General features: G+C 42.0%; 1 protein-coding gene across 8 annotated transcripts; it reads right to left on the reverse strand.

Moving 5' to 3' along the window:
* Positions 1-413: 413 nt before the first annotated feature.
* Positions 414-17,944, reverse strand: AQP4 (aquaporin 4). 8 transcript variants are annotated; one of them, XM_045065480.1, is made up of 7 exons: positions 17,804-17,944; positions 14,419-14,833; positions 13,278-13,442; positions 12,910-12,990; positions 9,294-9,458; positions 6,162-6,220; positions 414-3,748 (listed from the first exon to the last, which is right to left on the reverse strand). In XM_045065480.1, the coding sequence occupies exons 1-6, from the start codon at positions 17,833-17,835 to the stop codon at positions 6,176-6,178; spliced, it is 903 nt and encodes a 300-aa protein (XP_044921415.1). In that variant the 5' UTR covers positions 17,836-17,944; the 3' UTR covers positions 414-3,748; positions 6,162-6,175. The 8 variants fall into 8 exon arrangements, 7 of the variants coding, with proteins under 7 accessions (XP_044921415.1, XP_012906928.1, XP_044921414.1 ...); XR_006602079.1 differs by having other exon boundaries at positions 6,162-9,458; XM_013051474.2 differs by lacking the exon at positions 6,162-6,220.
* Between the last annotated feature and the right edge of the window lie 3,732 nt (positions 17,945-21,676).

A 21,676-nucleotide genomic window follows, 5' to 3' on the forward strand; every position in this document is an offset into this window, starting at 1 on the left:
AAGGAAATTCTCTTTCTGAAACACTCAAGAATTCAGGCAATTAAGTGTTTTTCCAACATCAAACAATTCCATAGTCAGAATTTATTACCCCTCATGTCTCTCAGTGTTTCAAGGAAACATTTTCCGTTCATGTTAATTTGTTATCTCAAATGCTTTTTAAAATGAGCCTTAAGTGTACTATTTGTAAGTAGGTGACAAAGTTCTTTTAAAACAGCTTGAATAATAGAAAAAAATGACATGCTTCTTAGAGAACAAAATGGGCCATGATAATGTGAGGGAGAACATGTAAAAAGGGATGTAATGGTTAGAATTAAAATGACGTCTGACAATTACTTTCAATTTGAACCGAGGTGAAGAAAATCAGAATTACAATACTCTTGTGATTAAACTTTGATGAAATGAAAATGTCATCATTGTTTGATGAGAATTTTTTATTAGAGTTCAAAGAATATGAATGATTTAACCACAATGTACCAACACCACAGGGCTGAATAATCTGTATCAGGTTTTCTCAACTCTTTCTTACTGCGGGTCACCAGAGAAATCTCAGCCCCTCTCATTCTTCAGTGCCGCTGCGACTGTTTCATGAGATTGGCTTTTGAAACAACCAGATGAAGCTTACATCCTTTGTGATAAGTCCTGACATCGAAATCCTGGAGTAGCTTAATATGGCGAATCATTTTCAGGAGCCATGTGCTGGATTTAGGCTCAAAAGTGTTCTTTTTCAAAGACGTACATTTCAGAAGCTAGATTTCTTGAGCGAAATGGGGAGATCCCGCTTTTATCCTGTCTTCCTTGCTGAACATCAAGCTGCATCCTCCCCCCGCCCCCTCACGGGAGAAGGCTATTTCCCTTTGGCCTAACATGTGACAATTAAAATTGGGATGGGGTCTCACATCTGTGGAGGATAGAGCATAGTCCAGATCTCTCTGGGGGCTCTGATTCTATATAGAAGAATGCACTGACTTAGCATGGGGACTTTTCTGTGCATGTGAGCAACTGCTGTGCTAGCAACTTCTGTGCTGGGAGAAGGCAGGAATGCGAAGAGACCCCCACCCCCCTTTTACTGTGACTAGGGGATTCCTGCTCTCCTTCCTGTCTTTCCTCTTTCCCCTCTGGGAGCCCTAAATTCTCATAGTCATTGCTTATACAACTCTGTATTTTCAAAGATTGTTGTTTTCTGAAAGCCTGAGTCAAAGGACTGAAGGGCTTCATCTACAGCTCTGGAGTTTGCAAACATGGAGGTACTAGGGGCGTGTTTGGTTCTGTTTTGAACGTGAAAATCTTTCTCCTCTTCCTGTTGCAGGAAAGGGCAAGTATTGACAAGGGTTCTTCCATTCAGTTACTTCCCAAAGCTATTGCCATTGTAACAATGTTATCACTTAGCCCACTGAAAAATAACCTTCATTTTATCTTACTTAAAAAAGTACAGTCTGTGGGGCTCCTAAGTGGTTCAGTCAGTTGAGCATCTGACTTTTGATTTTGGCTTGGGTCTTGATCTCAGGGTCTTGAGATCAAGGCCTGCTCGGAGCTCCATGCTGGGGGTGGCTCCTGCTCAGGCTTCTTTCTCTCCCTCCCCCTCCCCCTCCCCTACCTCCCCCAACCGATTAAAAAAAAAAAAGAAAACACAACTGTAAACTTTGTAGTCTGATCTAGGGTAAGCTCAGATGATTTCCAAACACCATTTTACTGGTTCCCTTATTATAATTTTATTTTTTTTTAAGAAGCCAGGAAATTCAAGCTAAAAAGTGGAAGGTATATTGTGGAAGAGGTGTCCGTCATACCCCCTGCTCCGAGAAGAAAAAGTTTTCTTGGCCATTTGAAGTCCCTTTCAGAAACACTTAGTAAGTTTAGCTGATTTATCTTTGGGGCATTTGTACTTGAATATTTAAATAATTGCCTCAAAGGTGATCAAAATGATAATGAGAGGTGAATTTGGGAACAACTGAGAAGTTTAAACACACTGCAATCTCTATTGGATATGAAAAGTCAAAAGCTTGGAAAAAGCAGATATGAATGTTGGAATAGTTGGAAGCCTCTGGTACCACAGGTAAGACACAGTACAGAGCAGTGGCTCAGAGTCGTCCAGATAGACTGCCCTGGCTCAGATCCCATGGTTACTGCTTAGTAGCTGTTTGACTTTGAACAAGCTACTTATGTCCCGTAGGCCTCCATTTCCTCACTGGTAAAATGGGGTAACAGCAAAACCAGCCTCATAACGTTTCCAGGAGGAATGAGTAGACTAGCGTGAAGGTCATGTCTGGTGCACAGTAAGTGTTCAATACCTGAAAGCTATTATTGTTATTATTATTATTGAAATGTGGAAGACCTTATCAGTGACTTCACAACTAATCCTTGATTCTCTTTTCTGGATCAAATAAAAAAGATCTCAAATAATGATCTTTATAATATTTTCAAAAGGAAAAATATTAATGAAAAATGTCTGAAATTATCCAAAGTTTCCCTGTTGGAGGAGCTAACACTACGTTCCTTTTTTTTCCCCCCAAGATTTTATTTTTAAGTAATCTCTACACCCAGTGTAGGTTCAAACTCACAAACCAAAGTCAAGAGTCATGTGTTCCACTGACTTAAGCCAGCCAGATGCCCAGCACTATTTTTTAAAGTCTGTGATAGTCCAGGTCTGTAGTACATAATATATTGCCCTTTGTCAGTGTTGTACATAAGGATTTCCTCTAGCATGGACAGTATATGTTTCTTGCCACGTAAGGAAATATGGCTAATGGGAAATTAAACTGATAGATGAATAGAAGAAATGGGAGAACTCTGTGTGATTTCGGGGAATAATTTAGGGAAATGGGATTAATTGGGGTGTGAGATCCAGTTTTCGCTCTACTTATTTATTTATTTATTTTTTTTAAAGAGAGAGGGATACCAGGACCAGGGAAGGGCAGAGGGAGGAGGAAAAGGAGAATCTCAAGCAGGCTCCACAGTCAGTCAGAGCCCAGTGCAGGCTCGACCCCCATAACCCTGAAATCATAACCTGAGGGGAAATCAAGCGTTGGATGCTTCACCGATGAAGCCACCCAGGCGTCCCTAGTTTTGGCTTTACTCTTCGCTATACTGAGTAATTTGCTTAAAAATCTCATTGACTCTTGGTTCTCCCATCTTTGGAAATGAAAATTAGAGTAATACCCCATTTAATGAAGATTAAATGATTGAAAGTAATTTATAAAGCCCCATATTATTCTATCTATCTTCTATCTATCTATCTATCTATCTATTTATTTATTTATTTATTTGACAGACAGAGATCACAAGTAGGCAGAGAGGCAGGCAGGGAGAGAGAGGAGGAAGCAGGCTCTCTGCGGAACAGAGAGCCAGACGTGGGGCTCCATCCCAGGACCCTGGGATCATGACCTGAGCCAGAAGCAGAGGCTTTAACCCACTGAGCCACCCAGGTGCCCCAAAACCCCATGCATTTCTCCTGGACCTTCCTGACCCATGGCCAATGCATTCATAAGGGAAGAAAGAATCCAGGCCACGATTTCCATCTGTCCACAGATGAACTGCGTATCTCCCAGAGTGGAGAGTTTCTTGTGTCCACTCCTCCAGCCACTGCTCCATCCACCCATCCACTCACCATACTTTCACTGAGCCCTAGCCATGGGCTCTCATTATGCTCTCCATAAAGCTTTGAAAAATCAGTGCCATGGTTTCTCAGAGGTTTCTGACTCTGTGTGAGGAGAACTCAACTCAGCTTTCCAGAGTTCTCAATGTTTCCTTAAACCTGAGGAGTGAAGACGTAGAAAAATGTAAATAAAAACAAAAACAAAAACAAACAACCCCCCCCCCCCGCCAAAAAAAAACCAAACTAGGAATTGTTCAGGTGACATATGTTTTGGACATTTTCCAAACAGCATAATTACCTAAAATCAGTCTGACATTTATATCTCTAGCTTCCCATGCTTGTTAAAATACTTTTCTTGCTGAAATACTCATTGAGCTAAATTTCATCTAACATCTGGCCATTGTATAAATATAGCAATGGAAACATGTCTTGTTGCCTACACATTAGGTATAAATTTTAGAAATCCAATTAGTGTTTTATTCTTTCTGTGCGTTTTTTTTCTTTGATTTTTCTTTAGTGCTGGAGCTACTTTCAGGCTAACTGGAACTATAAGAATTCTAATATTTAACCCACATCTACACAACAGCAAAAGCAACTAGATTGAGGTATGGTACTTTGTAGTATTTCCTAAAGATTGTGGGATATTCCTTAAGTTCTTTATTCATTCATGCAATGAACATATATTGAGCGAAATGTCAAGCCTGGTGCTCGATGCTGAGGGTAGGGGATACGGAATAAATAAAATACCATCTTAGTCTTTAAGGAGTTTAGAAGCCAGTAGAGGAGACAGATACCTACACAAGCTCCTTCACTACGATGTGAAATACGGCTCTTGCCATGTTGCCTAACACTGACGAATGCTATAAGAGAGGTACGTACCCATCCGGCTCAAAGGCATCATTTGCTACTCATCTGATGGGTGGCACACTATATAATTGATTGTCCTCGATTCTTCTCTAAGGGTCTATAGCTTCTCAAAATTGAGGAGCCTCTCAAACTAAGAACCCAAGGGAGTGTCCCAGTATTCCCTGTGCCTATATTATCCATCTGGGTAGGCAGAATCTGCCAGATGCCCTCAGGATGGATCCTCTAGTTAGCAATACCAGCCTCATCTGAGTGAACGTCTTGACTTTTAGATTCCCTGTAATGCCAACTGACCTTCAAGGACCTATTCTGCGTGGATGTGAACATTTAGAAGTAAGCCCGCAAAAGCACAACGTTCACTGTGTACATCAGGGCCTAAATCGTGTATCCTCTGCAGCCTTTCCAAGAATGCATTCCCTTATATAGATTCCACCAGTCTTTCATCAAATCAGTCTTTCATGATTATACTCAAATATCTAAACCTTTGGGTCATTCTCAAGGATGCTCTTACATTTTAGCTTGGAAAAACTGGGAATGAATTTTCAAACATTGTCAGATGCAATGCTTACTTTTCAAACATTAAAAGTTTATTTGCACAAACTTAGTCGTATGAGATACAATGTAATTCATGAAAAGCAACCACAATGCTAATACTTAATAGATTTTTCCAAATATTAGATGTTACAGTTTAAATCACAACATTAGCTCTGATGTTGGAATAATATTTCAGTTAATAAATAATTGTGACTATAACCATATGTTCAGTTTATTCTCACCAGTTTATCATGAATTACAATTGTGATTTGGGTCATAAAAGTGATAAACAATTTTATTTTCATAAACTGCATGTTTATTTAATTAATGCCAACGAGAATCTAAAAAGATATTCGAATGGGTTATAGAAATTGGGTGTAATTTTCAGCTCTTAGATTTTAACACGTGTGGGTAACACTATAACTGCTTTCCTAGGGTATGGTCATCTGCAAAAGTGAGTAGCCACAGTTTTTGAGCCTCAAATTAAATGTCTTCTATGTATTTCAGAGAACTATGAATTTCAGAAGTTACTGCTATTTTGGGGTGATCTATAAAGTATTACAATATCAATGCAAGCACACAAAATTTGTGGTAAAGAAAGTGAGTTTTGTATACTTTCAAGATAGTAGTCACATCTTCCTAATAATTTTGATGCCATACATATTAGGAAAGAATTACTTTCAGACATAAGATATTCTCAATTTGCCTGATCTTAGTGCTTATAATGAGAAGTTACATTGGCCTTGTATCGTCTGCTAAGGCTGTGTCTTGAGCTCCTACTGTCATCTAGTTGTCACAAAGGCAATTTCTCAGTCAAATGTTTATAACATGCGGGAGTAGTATCAACACAAAGCAACAAAGGGCCTCGCCAGGATTAACGGTAGTGCTTGAATTTGTTACTCTTTTTTGGAATTTTCTTATGTTACTGAATTTGAACCAGGAGGCTAAGTTGCCTGGTTTCATGGCCTAAGAGAATATTCTGTCTTATTTGGAATCAGACTCTAACAATTAATCAGATAGTTTAATGCCAAATCTATCTTATTTAAATATATCTAATCCTTTCAAAACCTTTTCCAGACAGCTAGGACCTATCGACGGCATTAGGAGAAGAGTCAGAAAGGGGAAGAATGTATGAAAAGCATCCAGTGGTAGAAACAAGGTGTAGGAATCTTACATTTAGCCAAAAATTCAGGTACCGGACAATATTTCCTTCTGTTGTAAAAGTTTAGGACTCTGGGGGAATAAAAAAGGCAACTTCAACAATGAAATAATACATTCAAATGTTGGGCCCCAAATATTTAAGAAAGCCCCCCAAACTTAAATATGTCTCTTACCCTTTGTATTTCTTTCCACAAACTATATACATTTTCATTGTAGGGACCATCTTACAGTTTTGGGGTGCTTGTTGTATTTTTCCATAGGGAAGAGACGCTCGGCATTGCTTCCTGGCTGGGTATAATTCATTTATGTCCTTCCAGTTTTTTCTAACTGATCTCTTTTCTGTCTATCTGTCAGCGGCTCTCTCCTGGGAGCGGCATGATGCACTTCATTAATAAGAAGGGATTAAAGGAAAAAGCCCTCGTCTCCTAATACACTTGGATAATTTGGTGCCATCCACAAGGCAATAGACCCCTGCTGCATAGATGTCATTAGAAAGGTACAATTTCATTACTTTTTACTGGCAGAGCCTTGAGTGAAATACAAAATATGTTGTCTCATATGCAGGGGAAAAAAAAGTGCCAAAGCTTTCATTGACTCTACGCCTCTAAAATATTAGAACGCAAAAATATATTTTATGGTTTTTACATTTGTATTGCCTTCCCTTAGTTGTCCTTGAAATCAAGCTTTTATTAAATACTGAGCAAAATCAAGATACGAAGAAATTTATTTACATTCTTAAATCCTAAATGAAATTCATAAATTTTTATTAACTAACACAAACCTACTAAGTGCCAGGCACTCTGCTGGTGGCTGGAAAGCAATTTACAAAAACATCATTCATGCCTTTTTTTTTTTTTTTAAGCACTAACTTATTAAATACTCTAACTAGAAGTGAGTATAAAAGTGAGTGCATAAGAAGTAAACCACATGGCTGAATAAAATGGATTGTAAGCTAGCAAACGGTAAGCATATTAAAGAAATCTTTTTAACTTATGCTTGTTAACCTCAATGCTGAGCTGACATATTTGACCTGGCTGATAGCATTATCTTTTGAGCGTACATCAGCCTTCCCTGCCCGACCCTCCATTTTCAGCCGTTAGTCGTATACTGTGCAAACATTTGAAAAGACAGGCATAAACCATCGTGAGAATCTCACCCTGTTTCCTATAGATGCCTCCCCAAATAGGAAATGATCGATGGGGTCTCCCTGGTTGGAGACTGTGGCTGGCCACACATCTGAGCAAGCCGCCTGGGGTTTAGGAATCTGCCATGAAAACCACCAGTGGCGCTCCCAGGCGTTGCCCTGGTGTGGTGACTCCCTGGGGACCTTGAGCATCACTTTCTTAGCACCAAAGAGAATCAGGTTGAACAGTGGTCCATTATGTCACTGCCACAGACACGCGTCTGCCACTAACTCTAAAAAGTGGCACACGTTTGGAGCCGTGTGTGGGAGAAGAAAGCCCTTGATGATCAGCTTATTTCCAAGCCATTCTTTGCAGGGCTGGGTTTTTGCTTCCCTACTAGCTGTGTTTTCAGTTAAACTGTCATTTGCAGCTCTTTGTCTAAGACAAAGTCTAGCCTGGGTGGTTAAGATGCTAGAGACTGGGGTTCCCAGAGACCATTCTACTAACTAGGCACAGCCATTCAGGAAGAACGACATGTCTCAACAAATACATGAGTTAGTAATAAAAATGCTTAAAAACAGTGTTGGGTTCCTAGGTACAGTATCTCTAAAAATGAAAGATCGGTTGTCTAGTCTGCTCTGCATATGCAGTGTTCTCATGTCCTCACCCTTGCACTCTGCAACCATGGCCTTCCTTGTTTCTCCTGCATTTTCACTCATTAAAATACCATCGCACGCCACACTGAAGACTATCAACGAACCTATGAGACGCAAGAAAGCAGTAGAAATGGGGGCCAGGCAGGCCCCCACCTACCACCTTCCAGAGTGAGCAGAGCTTAATAACAAAAAGTTAGGATTCAGCTAGTTATGTTCTTGTTATCAAAAAGAAATCTCAAAAAAAAAAATCTCAACTAATGTTTAAATATAGACAACCAAAGTCACAAACAAACAAAACCCCGCGTTTTGCCAATAAATTAAAAAAATAAGCAACATGGTTAAGTGGTTAAATGCTTCGATTGTTAACCTCATGTGGTGTATCTGAGGACGGGCACTGAAAACAGATCAACTATTTGATTCCAGAATATAGATTCCTTTTTCCTTATGATTTTTTTAGAATGGCAATTTTTCCTCCACTCCAGTAAGATCATATGAGTCTGTTTGTCCTATTTGTCTTAATAGCTGTTTCTTATGATTTGGATGTTTTTTTAGGTGGAAACAATAAATATACAGGGTTTCTGAACATTCTTCAGATTTCTGGGCTTTCTGTCTGCATTATCTTGGGTGCTGAGGAAGAGGAAGGAATATTATGAATTGGAGTTCAGATTGAAAGTTGGGTATTTGACATATATAAAATGGAAACAATTCATTAACAATGACCCTTGTTAATGTTGTCTTGCTGAGGTAGTTTATAGTAAGGGACTGCTCATAAAAGATCATGTTATATTTCCTCTCTTGAATATGCATGACTCTGTGACATACTGTCCCTTGCCATTGAAAAACTTGACTTAATGGAATAAATACTCAAACAAGGATCAACAATCCCAGGGACATAGTATTGGAGGATTAAGCTGATAGGTGTGTCTCTAAATTCTGCCAGGCAAGACTTAACCAAATCTTGATCAACATTTTAAAGTGATTATTCATGAACGGCAGCAGGATTCACTGGATTCATATTTGTTTTGGGGACACTTTAAGAAGACTTCTTTTTTAGATTTGGAATTCACAATAGGTTTCTTCCATTCCTCCTCAGTGGAACAAAGAAATATTTTTTATCTACCCTGAATAATAAGACATGAGAAAACAACCCTGCGCATGGCTAATTTATAACAAATCTGTTTCCTTAATGGGTGGAAGGAAATCTGAGGACAGTTCTGAGGGTTCCTGTCTGCTTTCAGTGCCATCTTCTAGTCATACGGAAGACAGCACCTCGCCCGACGGGTCTTTCCCCTTCTTCTCCTCGCCCCGGTCAATGTCAATCACGTGCACCACTCCGGGTTTGAGGATCAGGTCGTCAGTCTCTACCTGACTCCTGTTGTCCTCCACCTCCATGTAGCTCCCCTTCGTTTGCTGGGCAGCTTTGCTGAAGGCTTCTTTCAAACGACGTTTGAGTTCAACATCTGGACAGAAGACGTACTCGTAAAGGCCACCAGCGAGGACAGCTCCTATTATCGGTCCAACCCAATATATCTGGGGGAAAAGAGGGAGAGTTATGGAGTGAAAGTGGAGGAAAACTATTGCTTTGAACAACTCATGAATCTAGAGCCCAGCTGGATGACATTAAGGGAGCCAATGTGCTGTGCAGAAGAAAGCAGGATTGGAAAGAATATAAGAAAATGTATCATCTGCACATCAGAAATCCGTAAACTGCTAAATAACATGTAAACGGAAAACAGGGAAAGGCTGTTTTTGCTTTTCTTGCTTTTATTAGTTATTTCCTTTCCATTTCTTGATAATCCTTAAAGTTGAGATAGCTCTTTTTTGGGGGGGGGTGGGAATGGCACATAAAGTGTGCACTAAGAGTTCTTCAACTGAAAAAAAAAAAGAATTTCTGGAGAGTACTTCTCTTATTTTCTTAATATTGCCATCTTATGTTGGTTTCCCACCTAACTGCGATCAACACACAGATGTTATCGTTTGAGATCTAGTTATTCAGCAGGATGTGATCGATGGAATCCCAGCGCCCAGCTCCACCACTCAACAATCTGGTGAGTTCTTGCATCAATACCGTGACTTCTTAAATCTTAATTTCCTCATCTGCAAAGTGGGGATTATAATAATGCAGACCTCACCGGTTGTAAAAATTCAATGGAAATAATCCTTGTAAAGTACTTATTTCTCCCAATTTCATAGCAACAGGCTCCATTCCATGTTTCCTAGACAATATAAAGTTGTATGTGAATAGGCTGGCGATAAGTCATCTCCTGTATGTTACATGATTTCCTTCCCTAAAATCTGGTGATTTGATTTAATAGAAAACCTCATGATTTGTTTTTTACTCTTCTTTCATCCTCATGGTTCCTACCATGGTCACTAGGTGAAAAAAACCCAGTACCTTGTTTATGGGTGATAGTTAGGTGAGGATTAGTAACTCTATAGGATTTTTCATTCAACAAATGGAAGCCTTTTATCATACCGTTATTGTGTTTAGAGTAAACTAAATGTTAAGTTTTGGTAAACTTCGGCATTTACTTGGAGTACATATATGCGGCAGAAAAGCAGACATTCATTCAACAGATTCAGTGGAGCAACAGAAACTTCGTTTACTGAGCCAACTGTACTTAGCATTTTTCTTATATTAACTCCCATGATTCCAACAGAAACCTTTGAGGTAGATATGATTATTGTCCTGATTTTATGGGTAAGAAACGGATACCTTGAGAGGGCAAGAAGCTTGCTTAGGATTTCATGCTTAGCAAGTGCTGGAGCTGGGATTTCGGGTCTGTATGAGTTTAAACTTCTCTTTTGAACTACTGCCCTGCTTTTTAGGAGACTCCCCTTTTCTCAATTGAAAAAAAAATAGAAGGAATGCTTCTGGCTTAAGACACTCTCTGTAAGTGAATTTCATGTAGCATCCTCATTGATAATTCTAAAGAAAATTCAAAATTTGAGCTGTTGCTGATCTCATATACTTCATATGGAAACTCTCAGTAGAGTGGTTACAAGGAACAAGCTCCTTATCCTGAACAGAAAGAAAGCATGTAAAAGTTGACCTTCTCCCTGCCCAATCCGAGAAGAAACTAGATCCTCCTTTAAGTGTCTTTGCCCTCTGCTCGTTAGACATGTTCTAGTCCCCATGCTACAACTCCCACAAGGGAGGCAAAGGTCTTCTAAATAATTAATTAGATGCATCCCCAAAACTCCAACGCAGAAGACATCTAGTTACACGCTCCCCCAAAAGAGCAAATCTCAGTTTCAAGTGTTATTCTCAAACAAAAGTCATAACATACTTTAAAAGGACTTTCAAAATTTATAAAGGTAAATAATTTTTCTTGCTAAAAATATATATATATGGAAAGTGCGAAGAGGAAAGCTGAAACAGTGTCATTACACTATCTAGAAAACTCAACATTTTGGTGTTCTTATAGTCTATCAGTTAAGCTCTCTGTCTGTAAATATGCTGTAAATTAGTTCTAAAATCCATACACCTATTGCTACAGAATGGGCCTTTGTGTTCATTGGGATTAAGTTTGTTATAAAATAGCAATAAGGGGAAACCTTTAATTCAGTCAACAAGTTAAGAAGTTTCCTATTAGTCGAATTTTAGCTGGCCTACCACAACCACTAGGTAATTAATAAAAATATATACTTTTACCCACATTTTAAAGTCCTCATAACTGAAATTAATACTTGCTATTTGTCTAAATTGTAATTATAAAAATAGTTTGAATTTAAGAAAGTTGAACTTACAGTTGTACTTTTACCATTAATAACTATATACTGCCCCTTAAAAATTTCCATTCCTGTTAATATGGCACATTTTGAGACATAACTGGAAATATCAGTGGCAAAATGACCCATCCTGTGGGTGGTATATATTGACATGTTTTGCACGGTTGGGTCCAAAATCTGGCTTTTGAGCACTGACTCTCATTCTTTGATTGAAATTACGTCTAAAGGCTCCGTACACTTTCTGAGCAGGGAATGTCGATAGTGGTGGTGGGATTTCCTCTCATTTGTAATGTGCACTGCGGTTGAGAGGATGTAACTGGGTCAATAATGACTGTATGAATGAGATTAAAACACAAGTGACGTAGAGCTATATTCTTGAATTAAAAATAAAATTTGTAAAACAGCCTTCACAGCACATCCATGACAATCAAAGGCAGCCCTACTTGAGGCTGGCTTACGTAGGTCTCCTGTTTTTACTGGTTATTTTAAGTTCGTCTAGGAGTTGCCTTAAAACTGCCATATTATTCACTTCATGGATTTCCGTTCCGTTCCTGTGTTGTAAGAAACAACTGAAATAGAACGGATTGCGGTATTTAGAAATGGACATCCTTAAGCTCTGGAAGCACTGCCACCCCATAAATAAGTAGGTTAGCCAGGACACTGGAAAGCATGCCTCTTCGGAAATCATCGATGTTTCAGCTATGGTTATGGTCATAATGGCATAAACATTTGCATCATTTATTCCTCTCCATCTGCAGTTCAGATGCTTCCAGCTCACATACTATTAATTGGGTTCATGCTTTTGTAAACAAAAAAGATAAATATTTTTGCTATGGGCAGTGCTTTTAAGCATTTCTTTCTTCTTTTTTTTTTTAAATTTTTTTGCAAGTGTATATTTTGTTATTGCCAGGAAGGCTTTAGTTTCAGAGATTGAAACCCCGTATTCACCAAACACCCTGATTTTCGCTTGTTCCCCATAGGTTCAGTCTATCAGATACAGTGCCCAGAGCAGTGCTGATTAAAAAAGAAAGACTATTATGGAAGGCCCTGAATAGATATAAGATATGATGTTTTATAGTAAATTTGGTCTAGTCTCTCCCTGGTCTCTATGAAAAGTATAGGAAAGTGGGGACTCAAGGTTGGAAGGGAGTAAGAAAGCTGGCAAGCAAAGAAGAAGAAAAAAAAAAAAAGCTTTGTGGGTAATTGTCCCCAACTGTAGGAGGACAGGAATTATCAACATGATGGTTACCCAGTGGTTTTCCCAATTTCCCATGATAACTGCAGGTCCAAAAGATCGGGCGGGGTTCATGCTGGCACCGGTGTAATTGATCTACAGGAAAAAAGAAAACAACTTCAGACATTGCTGAGACGGGACTAGTAGCAGGAAGCGTACACTGCAATTTGCTACCATTTGCCAAGTCAGGTAGAGGAACTGTCAAGATGTTAGCAGCTATATCAACATTTCTGAAAGTTAACAAACTTAACAAAATAATCACCTAAAATGGATAGACGTGGCTGGATACTAAAGAACTACAGTTGTAAAACACATCTTTAAGCCAGCTCTAGGGTGAGAGTAAATGAAATGAGTCAATTATTTAAATGGACTTGGAAACTTACTGCAAATAAATGTCCAATTGCAACAGAAAATCCAATTGCTAAAGCTACTGAACCAGTGACATCAGTCCGTTTGGAATCACAGCTGGCAAAAATAGTAAACACCAACTGAAATGTGATGATCAACTCCACCAGGAGACCGTGACCAGCGGTAAGATTTCCATGAACCTAGAAAGAGAAAAATGCTCCATCTGAATTGAAGCACGAGTATATTTTCTGTGATAACATATCATAGTGAAAGGCATACTTCATCACTGGAAAAAGCAATGGTTAATTTGAATCATCTCTTCTACCCCACAAGTGAGATGCTCCCCCTGCTTCCAAAAAAAGAAAAAAAAAAACATTTCCACTCATTTTGGGTCATCACAGATAGTTAATTACTCGTACAATGACCAAGCGGGAATTTGTGCTGAATGTTCTTTTCTACAAAGGAAGCAAAAGTGTGCCACTGCTGCACTTAACTTATAAAGGAGTTTCTTGAGACTCTTATAATTTTATAAGGCAATGATTAAATCCATTAATTAGGTTTAAATTAATTAATATACATTTCAATTAAAATTTAAACTGTGTGTGGGTTTTTTTTAATCAATCCTGGTGCTGAGCTAACAACTGATGTTCCTAACCAGTTAAGGACAAAACTAGGATCAAGCGCCAATTTATTGTTCTAAGTGTGGCCCTTGATGTAGATCATTTTAAATCTCATGAATGTGATAGGAAACAAAATAGTTTCTTCTGCTAGTGCACCAACAAGTAGTTGTAATAAAAAAAATGCCTTAAGCTAAATATATAGTCTAGTATATTCGCTAGGATGGGAGCAAGAGCAGGGGGAAAAAAACCCCCACAACTTTTGTGCCACCTAGCCTAATAATATTCAAGTCACTAGATGACGAACAATGATTATATATGGATACAATCAATGTTGCTGGGATGAGTTTTCAAGCATATCAAGAGTCATCAGAAATCCTCTAAGAAGAAGACACACTCTCCGTCTCCCTTGCGGACCTGGGCCTGCGGCGCTGGGCCCTGTCAGCCTCGGGCCCCGGGGCGATTTTAGGAAATTCTCTCAGGCTATTGGGGTGTCATGTAGCAGGGGTCTGCAAGAAGCCTGGAGTCCTAGTTTGAAAATAAGAGCCAAAGATGCTACCGTGGTGACCCCCAAGCCCCCCACCACACTGGAAGGTGTGACGAGGTAGAGAATCCCGGCTCCGATGATGGCACCCAGGCACTGGGCTGTGACGTAGAAGACAGACTTGGCGATGCTGATCTTCCTGGTGCACACCATGGCCACTGTCACAGCGGGGTTGATGTGGCCGCCGCTGATGTGGCCAAAGCACTGTACCATAGTTGCAATGCTGAGTCCGAAGCAAAGGGAGATGAGAACCATGTCGACGGGTAGGGGCTTTTCTGTCCCCCCCCAGTTGATGGTGGATCCCAGGCTGAGGAGAACAAAGATGAGCATAGCCAGAAATTCTGCTGTGACGGCCTTCCAGAAAGCTTGAGTCCAGACCCCTCTGAAGGCCACCATGATGTTCTCTCTTCTACACAATGGTCCACACTTACTGAAAAGAAAACAAATGGTATCAGTCTAACCAAAGCAGGGTTCAGGAATTTGGGTGAAGACTCCAGGCGTACATGTAATCTTGCCCAACTGTGGGGAATGGCCCTCTCCAAGGCTATTTGCATATCAAGAAAGAATGCTTCCAGGAAACCTTCCTAATTAATGGTCTCCTTAACAGTCAAATGGTGACGCTGGCCTCCTTTTATTTAGTAGTCAAAGCTCTTTCAGTAGCACCGATGAGTGCCTAGAAAGGGAAATACGGTTTCTTCACTGTCTTAAGGAACGGAGAAGGGAATACATGTACTTCAGAGCAAGAGTTAATTCCCTCAGAGTAAGTTTCTAAGCTTCACTGTACTTTTCACATGCCATTTAGAGTCTGAACGTAAAGCAATATACACACAAAAAGGGAGTTTTTTTTTTTTTTTTTTTTTTTTTTTTTTTTTTTTTTTTGCCGTTTTGCCCTTGGTTGCACAAAAAGGCATTCTGAAAATGGGTTTGTGGAACGCGATGCTCCTCTTCCCCAGCAGAGACCGCGGATTTCGGGAGCAGGCCCGCGAGGAGGCCGGGGCGCTGAAGCTGGTCTTTGGAGAAGCCGGGTCGTTCCGGGGAGGGGAGCTCAGGGTGACGGGCAGGGGCGGTGGGAGCTGCCAGGGCCGGAGCAGCGACAGGGACACGCTCTCCGTCTCCCTTGCGGACCTGGGCGCACGGCGCTGGGCCGTGTCAGCCTCGGGCCCCGGGGGAGCGGCCACCCCCACGCGGGTGCCAGGTGGACAAACAGTCGCGGCCCCGCCCCCGCCCCGCCCCCGCCCCGGACCTGTCCCAGGCGTCCCGGCAGCCGCAGCTGCATCCCGGCCTCCGTCGTGCTTTTGGAAGCCTGGGGGACTGTCCCATCTTGTGCCCTACCCTTTCTCGACCCCCAGCATGACCCCTCAGACATGATTCCCCAAAGAGACCCTGCAGGCGGGTGTGGACGCCCCAGGCACCCGGTCCGCGCCCTCCAGGGGCAGCCGAGTTTGGACCGGGGGCGCTGGGCAGAGGGCAGGAGGCTGCACGGGGAGTGGCTGTTCCCCCGCGTGTTCTTGGCGGCCTTCTCCTCCGCCTGCGTGGCCCAGAAAGACGGCGGGGACCTTGTGTGTGTATTGGGGCGGGAGGGGGTGGTGGGGTGCAGCAAGCACTTTCTTCCTCCAGTCTGTTTTCCTCTTAACTGTCCGAGGATCTTCGGAAGGAGAAGGGATCGGGTTTGAGGATATTAATGCCAACTGCTGCTTTGGGTAAGAAGTGGCTAGAATTCCCAATGTGGGGTACCATTACTCTAGTTATCCCATTATTCAAGACAGTTGGCCTTATCCTTTTCTCGTGGTAGTGGTGAGAGGGAAGGAGTGTGGAAACACTGATCACCAGAGGGTTATGAAAAAAGAGGCGAGAAAGCCAGGTATTTGAACGGATTAGAGTTATTAGAGCTTTTCCCTTGATGTATAAGGAAGAGGAACATCCCCCACCCCCACCCCGCGCCCAGCCTGGGTTCTGGATGAGCAGTGGGGAAATGCTGGGCCGAAAGAGCTAGGGAACTCTCCCTTGACCTTTAGGATCTTAGCTCAGCCTCTGGTTTGATACCGGGCTTTGCTTCCGAGTTGGAAGGAGAAACCCATTTTTGGCCCAAACCCGGCGGCTCCGGAGGGGGCACAGCCTGCTCTGCCTGTCCTAGGTGTCCCCTGCCTGTGAACTCCTCTAAGTAATTACAAGAAAGCCCAGCGGAGAGGACAATGGCATCATAATCCCTAGAGAAAGAGAAAATAAAGAGCCAAAACAGCTCTTAGAATGGAGCAGGAAGCATGCCCTGAGGGAGACATTAAAAATATCCCCAAGGGGGAGAAATTTAAAGAACTCACAGATTGAAAAGAAGCTAGGAATGGGGCTTCTGAACTCACCAGCAGCCCTGGCTGCAGCCAGAGGCGAGGGGCAAAGGGGCCACCACAGGTGCTGGTCGTCTATGGCTGGATTAAGTGGGGAAAAGGAAGAGGACAAAGCAGAAAGCCAAGGAGGCTGGTGGGCAGGACACCTCAGGTCCCTTTTCAACAGCAGGTTCACCAGGAGAGGCGGACTCTGGCAAAAGGCCGCCTCCTGGCTACACCCCGGCTCTTTCACTTTCCCCAGCCCCCCAAGTTCTATCTCTCTGCCTCTTCTCTCCCGCCTCTCCAGAGACCTAATTTAAGAAACTCACTTGCTCTTTCAGCTTCAAATTTTCATCAGCCAAAGGAATTAAAACAACACCAAAAAATAAAAAAAAAAATAAAAACCCCAATAGATAAATATACTCCTAAACAGTGTTTTTTAGCTTTTTTTGGAAAACCCACAGAATCTGATGTCCTTCCAGGGCAGAGCGAACAGCCTCAGTTAGCTGCAAACCCCAGAGTTGCCAGGCAGCACATACATACCCCTGACCTTCCAAGCGCTCACCTCGGCAGGCAGAGTCTGTCATAGCTCCTGTTATTATCAGCGATGCTCCCTTATGCGTTCATACTCTCGGAAAAATGGATCAACACTATTTGTTTTGCTTCTCTCGCCCCAGAACAAAGGGGGTTTGTTGATGTGTCCGGGTTGTACTGAACCGGACACATTACTTTCTAGCTGAGCACACAGCCTGATCCACTTCTGGACAGCTGAGCCTCCCGGTGAGTAATTTTTCTGATGAAAAATACTGCAGATAGATTTCCTTCCATAGGGTAATTTCCCTGTGCATGCACAGGTCTCAGATATTTGGAGGATTTTGCAATAAAGCATCCTTTTTTTTTCTTCTCCCTTCCCTATGCCTCTCTTATGATTATGCCAAGTACCCAGATCTAAAAGAATCACCTACCTGCCCTATAGTTTCCTTCTAGATTCTGTCTGAGAAGACACATAGATCTATAATAAAAGAGCGTTTCATCTTTTGGCCCCGCACTTTGTTCCCTTAAGGCAAAGAAGGACTTACCCCCACTGCCTTGCTGCGGGTCTGCCACTCATGCCTTCCCTGGCCAGAGTGCAGCTCTCATTGCCTGCCCTGCAGCTCCCAGTGCACTGGGAGTCAGATTACGGCCACTTGTCTGATTGGGTTTTGGAGTGTAGGGGTGGAAAGACTCTGCACCATGTGGCAATCGTCAAGTTATATTTGAACTTGAAATAACTTCTCTCTACCTGATCGCCGTAGACACAGGGCATTTTGTTTGCTTACATTGCATTTCTTTAGCTGGTAATCTTTGAAATTGAGGATTTCCCCCAATTTTATTTCGATTCTTCTCACCACAGTGGATTGCTGAGCATTTGTCTTGGTTGGTTATGTGTCGTAGTTGAAATTGGGCACCTATGAGAAAACAGATTTGTGTTATCCAGCAGTTGAGATGGGTTGAGATCTGGGCTGTAGTACATTTGCTTTTGAGAGGCTGAATTTCCAGTGGCTTCTTTTGAAGTTTTTGATCTGAGAAGTAGCATTTTAAGTACAGTAGATAAGTCCATTTGTAGCTGGGTAACAGTGATTTGGATAACAGGAAAATAGGAAAAATAGGAAATAAGACTATTGCAGGGTGTTCTATTGACTGTTACGTTAATAACAATTGTTGAGTAAGAAGTAGTAAATTTAAAAATATGGAGGTTGAGTGGGGATAAAATTTTTGGAAATGAACCGCAAATTTAATATCTGCAAACCTAGGGACAAGCCTGACGACATCATTTGTGGGGCCTGGTTCGGAAGAAAGCATCACAACTATTATTTTCTGTTTTCTCGTCTCGTCTAGGGACTTGGGGTTTCGGAATGGGTGAGGAACCATTAGAGAGGGGTGAAAATTTTGAGTGTGAATTTCGGAGAAACATTTTATTATTCTCTCAAGCATTCTCAGATAACAAAAGTTGTTGACTTTACATCCTTAAGAACGGGGTCGCACAGTATGGTTGTCCATGGGGTGAGGGTTTAGGGGATTAGCCTTGTTAAAATGTGCTCCCTAAAGGTAGGAATAAATTCTGTCGAGAGGGGGAAGGGGTCATTGATGTGAATTCACAAAGAACACGTAAACAATTTGATGTTGTTTCTTAAAGGCCTTAATCATTCAGATTTTAGAGTACAATTAAAAAAGAACCGGGTCACAAATATTTTTAAAAAATTTGAAAACTTCCATTTTTTAGACAGAAGGGCTAATCACTCTGACCCTAAGACCACAGAGTCAGAAGTGACCCTGAGGTCTATGAACCCAAGGACAGACACTGTAGTGTTTAGGCTCTTTCTTGTGAATGAAACCCATGGTCTTCTCTCTTCTCCACAGGAACCCACCGTGAGTGGTGCTCCCTTGGGGCCACCGATCATTGAGAGGACGTTTTTCAGGCCCACTCTTTGCAGGTTGCCCCAGGCTCATTAGCATTCACTCTCTGGCCTTGGCAAGTTCCCGTCACCATTTTACAAAGTGCCAGCAAACTTGGTTGCCACGGTTTCTCAGACTCTTTCCCTTTCTTCTGGCTGGCTGATCACTGCCCTGGTAGCATGTGTTGACAGTCAGTTCCTAAGGGATGGCTATTCCCATCAAGGGAAGGGCCACCCTCATTGGCACCAACTCAAGCACTTATTAGTACTCTCAGCAGAGTGGCTGAAAATTGACCAGGGATTAACCCTTCACCTACTGGAGGTAGTTTTTCTTGTCAGGTATTACTTACTGTCTTTTTACATATTTGAGGCAGTGTTACCGATTCTCTGGCAGCCTTTTCAGTCTTGTCCAATAATTGCTACTTGCCTGACTTTTCTTTGGACTAGGGACAGCGTTTCCAGTAGGATTTTCTGGGGCGATGCAGGCAGGATAATGATGGAAGAAAAAAGCTTTGATGTGCTCGTGGGGGTGGTGTGGGGAATATGAAGTGAAAGTCTTGGTGAATGCGAAGAACCACTTCTAAGTAGATCAGTTTTTTTTTTTTTTTAAGATTTTATTTATTTATTTGACAGATAGAGATCACAAGTAGGCAGAGAGGCAGGCAGAGAGAGAGAGGAGGAACAGGCTCCCTACTGAGCAGAGAGCCCAATGCGGGGCTTGATCCCAGGACCCTGGGATCATGACCTGAGCCGAAGGCAGAAGCTTTAACCCACTGAGCCACCCAGGCGCCCTAAGTCGATCAGTTTGGAACTAGCCTGGGCTCAGGGCCAAATGACATTTGGAATCTAAAAATTTTTTAAAGGTTTTATTTATTTATTTGAGAGAGAGAGAGCATGAGAGAGCACAAGCGAAGCAGGGGGAGCAGCAGAGGGAGAGGGAGAAGCAGGCTCCCCCCTGACCAAGAACCCCCATGTGGGGCTCCCTCCCAGGACCCTGGGATCACGACCGGAGCTGAAGGCAGATGGTTAACTAACTGAGCCCCCCAGGCGTCCTGGAATCTAGTCCCCGCCCCCCATTGGTAACTTGAAAAGGGCATAATTCCTTTAAAAAAAAAAATGGAGTCACAACTTACTGATTATATCTTTTTGACTTTCTTATCATATAGTGGTCTGATCTTTGGAGGGAGGATCGTAACATGGCACATGAATTTAAGATCAGTGTTCCCAGAGAAAAATGAGAGAAGAGTAAATGAAAATTTCAAGAGTACTCAGCCAAACCCAGCTCATGGACCCAATTTGCTTCCGAATTTTTTATGTAACACACCATACTGTTTTCTTTTGGTGCTAATGTATTTCTTTGGGGTTTGTGGACTCCTTCCCCCACCTTTGCCCTTGGAACTTTTAATATTTCTTCATGTATTCAGACACTGAAGTAATACAAAAGGATAAAACACACCAGCAATGCCTCAATACCAGACGGGAAGTGTCTCCAGGCTGGTGGGGCAGATTCAATCGCAAGTCATAAATCTTATTTTGCTTTTCATGAGTCTGAGCATCATGAATTCCCCCCAGAGCACTTATATATCAGGATGTTCATTAAAAACCAACAAATAAACAGAACAACAGCAGGAGCCACAACCAGAACCCCCACAACAAAGGGCTTTAATCGAACTTTGTTCCCTTGTCAAAGAGATGTTGCCTTCCTGCAGAGTGGCTTCCAGAAATACAGTTTGCCACCAAAAGAGGGAAATAAAAATAATCAAAGAACCCGCAAGGAACCCAAGCCTCCATCTCCCATCTCTCAGGAGGGTGAATCTGAGGGAACTGGGGTCTTTCTAAGGGACATGGAAACTTTCAGAGGTGATTTCTGGCCCCGTCCCCGTGCCCCAGGGATCCAGGTCTTCCCTTTTGGTACAGCAGGCACATGTTCCTTGATTCAGGTCGAGGCAGACTCTGCTTTGGCTGGGGAGTTATGCTCTGCTGACATTTAAGGCAGGAATTCCCTGGGAAAATAGTCAACAGATTCTTTTGGTGCTGCTGGCAGGGGTCCAAAGGGTTTAGGGTTCCCCTCTCTGGACGAATGGGGAGAAAGAGAGGGAGGGAGGGAAAGCGAAACTGAAGGACTTTATTGAGTGACTGTATTTCATCTGAAGCTTGCACAAAAAAGCAGAAATGTGCCTGGGTGACTGGAACCTTTTCTTACCCCTTATCTCTAACCCCAGCTTTTATGACAGTTCAGAGTTTGGTTGGGCATTTCAAAGGCCACTCAGATACCCTCCGTGGAAAACCAGTTCTCCGGGAAAGCAAAAGACTTTGGGATCTAATGGGTCACACCAAAATAGTTTAAATGATCGATCGTCGAAGTGCGGTCTGTAATAGTAATTGTACCAACATTTAAATTAAATTTGAACCTCTGAAGAGGTAAACCAATGTTTGGGTGGTAATTATCACCTGTTATCCTACAGGAAGGCTAAGAAGCCTCATGTTTTTAATAGACTAACCATGATATTCCCAGTT

This window comes from Mustela putorius, unplaced genomic scaffold (assembly GCF_011764305.1).
Source record: "Mustela putorius furo isolate JIRA1106 unplaced genomic scaffold, ASM1176430v1.1 tig00003858_pilon_pilon_pilon, whole genome shotgun sequence".
In the NCBI taxonomy this organism is placed as follows: domain Eukaryota; kingdom Metazoa; phylum Chordata; class Mammalia; order Carnivora; family Mustelidae; genus Mustela; species Mustela putorius.